The sequence below is a fragment of the Lycium ferocissimum genome, chromosome 5, assembly GCF_029784015.1.
Source record: "Lycium ferocissimum isolate CSIRO_LF1 chromosome 5, AGI_CSIRO_Lferr_CH_V1, whole genome shotgun sequence".
NCBI lineage: Eukaryota > Viridiplantae > Streptophyta > Magnoliopsida > Solanales > Solanaceae > Lycium > Lycium ferocissimum.
In genome coordinates this window covers 42,771,984-42,774,989 of record NC_081346.1, presented here as the reverse complement: position 1 = coordinate 42,774,989, position 3,006 = coordinate 42,771,984, and the positions used below count along the sequence as shown (strand labels likewise).

Below are 3,006 nucleotides of genomic sequence, written 5' to 3'. Positions count from 1 at the left end.
TTCGATTCCGTGGGTTCCCCCCCGAAACGGGAAGGCTTATCGACCTCGAGGTCTTTGTTAAAAGTTGAATTTGGGCGGGAATAATGTCGAAAACGCGAGCTCGATTTTTGGGGACGCGGGACCGGATCCGGGGGTGACATCGAAGGAAATCGATGGAAGTGGACTCGGACATCTCCAAAGTATGAAAGGAGAAGGGTTTAAAAGTGAAAAGGGAAGGGGAAGGAACTGGTAATTCAGGGATGACGAAACAATAGCAACCGGACCAAAACGATTGGCGAAATCAACCTTTTTGCATTAATTTCGAGTTAATGAGTCAAACAGCAAGTCAGATGCAGCAGATAGCAATTTTTGGGAATGTGAAGGAATGTAGAGAAGAGAGGAGGCTGAAGAGAAACAGAATGTGAAAATGGTAAATGAATAGGTAATGGGCCTTATATAGGCGAGGAAGGGGAACGATTCTGAGGGTGACCAATCGAATAGCGCCGCGTGTCCCCGTCGTTAATGAGAGGCGACTTAACATGACGTGCAAAATGCGGTTGGCGAGGCATTACGTATTCGTTCCGCGAAAATGTGAAGATAAGAACGAGTACAAGGCGAGGTCTTAGGTTTAAGGTTATTCGGCTCCCAAAATTTACTCAGGTGGATCGACGTAACGAGGGTGAGGGGCTATCTCTATACGGTCAATACGGATATAAACGTGGCCAGGGTAAATGAGGACCGAGGAAAGAAGAAAGGAACGTGCCGATGACATTCGGGCGAGCCGAGAGGGCGCACAGGCCCAGGGTGAGCAAGGACACCGTTTGGTCCGCACGTTGTTCGGTATCGTTGATCGCGTAGCCGTTGTTCCGGTATAGCCGTTAATCCGCGTGGCCGTTGTTCGGTATATATTGATCCGCATGTCGCGTTATTCCGGTTTAACGGTTGATCCGCATAGCCGTTGTTCGGTGTAGCCGTTAGTCGTGTGGTCGTTGGTCGATCACAGTAGTTGCCACGTGAGCCGCGCGTCGATGGCGTCTGCCCATGGTCGGCCCACCAACCGTACGTGTCGAGTGTCGGGCGCGCGTCGGTCTAATCCCGCCAAATCCGTTCGAGCATCCTTGTTATTATTATTTTATTTAGTTCGCATTATTGTGGCTTGGTGGGGAAGCAGCATAAATATGGGACACACACTCCTTTAGGGGTTAACTCACGACACCGCTGAGAACATTTGCAAGAGAAGAATCTCGCGTATTTATTCCCCTCATTCGTTAGGCAAGGCCATTTCTTTTTAGAGTTATCGCTAATAATATAATTCATTGCTCATGAATTTTACGTCTTTGTTCGCTTTAGCGGTGAGCCTTCAAATCTATATTTTCTTTATCTTACATACGTCAAGAACAAAGCACATATTCTATACCCATTTACAAATTCAATTGGTTATCCGATATCGGGGTAAACAAAGCTGATCCCGATAAATCTGAAATCACGATGTGAAAATTTCAAGAAATAACAAAAAACAAAGCAGCAGGAGTGGCATGAGAAGTGGATCAATGGCCATAATGAAAGAAATTAAAACATACCTCTTGTGATTTGATTCCTCTCTTGACATTTCCTTGTTTTTCCAACAAGGGACAGCTTCGAGTGTTATTGTTCAGCATACAAAGTCTAACTATGTTTTCGGCTATGTCAGCCTCATTCTTGATCAGCTTTTCTACCTCAGCCTTGGGCAGTCTCAGTTTCATCCTCATCACCGTTGCTGTGCCATTCTCCTCCTCAGGTTTCATGAGTGAAAGATCTGACACCGATCTTCGTGCTAACATTAAGTTTTCCAGTCGATCTTTTGCGCTCATTTGGATCCCTGAACGCACCCTTCTCGTCACTACTTTCTCTTCTTTGGGCATTTCTACTAGAAAATAGAGCCTTTTGGGTTTTAGCTCTTGCTGGTCTTTCAATGGCTTTGCTCGAATACCTAAATGCTTCACTGCTTCAGATTCTAGCAAAACTAAATCTGGATAATCCTTTAATACTGCCCTTGCATACACTGGTGTCTTAAATTTCATGGTTTCGCCATCGATTTTCATGACTTTTACTGTCCTTTTACCTCTCCCAAGACTGTTTCCCATTTCCTCACACTTCTACAAGCTTCAGCTTCCGTAGCTTCTCCTAAATATATAATCAAACTAAAAGGTAAAAACAAAAAGAAACTGGTTTTTAGGTGTTTTGCAATGTTAGGACGAGAGAGCTAAAATGATAAGGTGGGTATTTTAAGTGTATAAGATAAAGACGTCGGACAAAGTTATTAGGGGAGGTACAAGTAGTTGTTTGTTGTTTGTTGTTTGCTGGAGGTTATGTTGTGGGTCAAAGGAAGAGACGCGACTTTGAAAAATGGCCACTCTTTGACAGTTTCGTCAAATTATAGGATAAATTTACATTTTATTTCCTCCGTCTCAATTTACGTGAAGTTGTTTGACTTGATACGAAGTTAAAAAAATGAAATAAAGACTTTTGAAATTTATGTTCTAAAATAAATTACTCCCTCGGTCCCAATTTAAGTGCCACTTTTCGCTTTTCGAGAGTCAAGTTGACTAAACTTTGAAGCTAAATTGGATTAGATTAACTTAATATTTTGATTTCGAAATTTATATATTTGAAAATTACATGAAAAGTACTATAATTTGCAACTTTTATCATATCAATTTGGTGAAAAAATACTTCTTAAAATGTTAGTCAAATTTCATGCAGTTTGAATCTCGAGAAGCGAAAAGTGCCACATAAATTGGGAAAGAGGGTAAATTTTCTGTAACTATAAATCATCAACAAGGATAAAATGAGAAGTTTAAAATTAAATTGTTACTATATATAAAAGAATATCATTCTGTTTTTAACTGACTAAAAAGAAAGGAATATCGTATCAATTGCGACATAGAGAATTGTACATTATATACTTCTATTTTTTATATTCATCCCTTCTTTTTCGATTTATAAACTATCTAAACTCCCTTGCGTCATGTCTATAGATTGAATTGC

General features: G+C 40.8%; 1 protein-coding gene across 1 annotated transcript in view; it reads right to left on the bottom strand.

Moving 5' to 3' along the window:
• Nucleotides 1-2,319, bottom strand: part of LOC132058389 (uncharacterized protein At1g66480) — a 5,967-nt gene extending 3,648 nt beyond the window's left edge. The window contains exon 1 of the mRNA XM_059450909.1: nucleotides 1,560-2,319. Within this exon, the coding sequence (XP_059306892.1) occupies nucleotides 1,560-2,102 (543 nt within the window). The 5' untranslated portion in view covers nucleotides 2,103-2,319. The remainder of the gene's footprint in view (nucleotides 1-1,559) is intronic.
• Nucleotides 2,320-3,006: the final 687 nt, after the last annotated feature.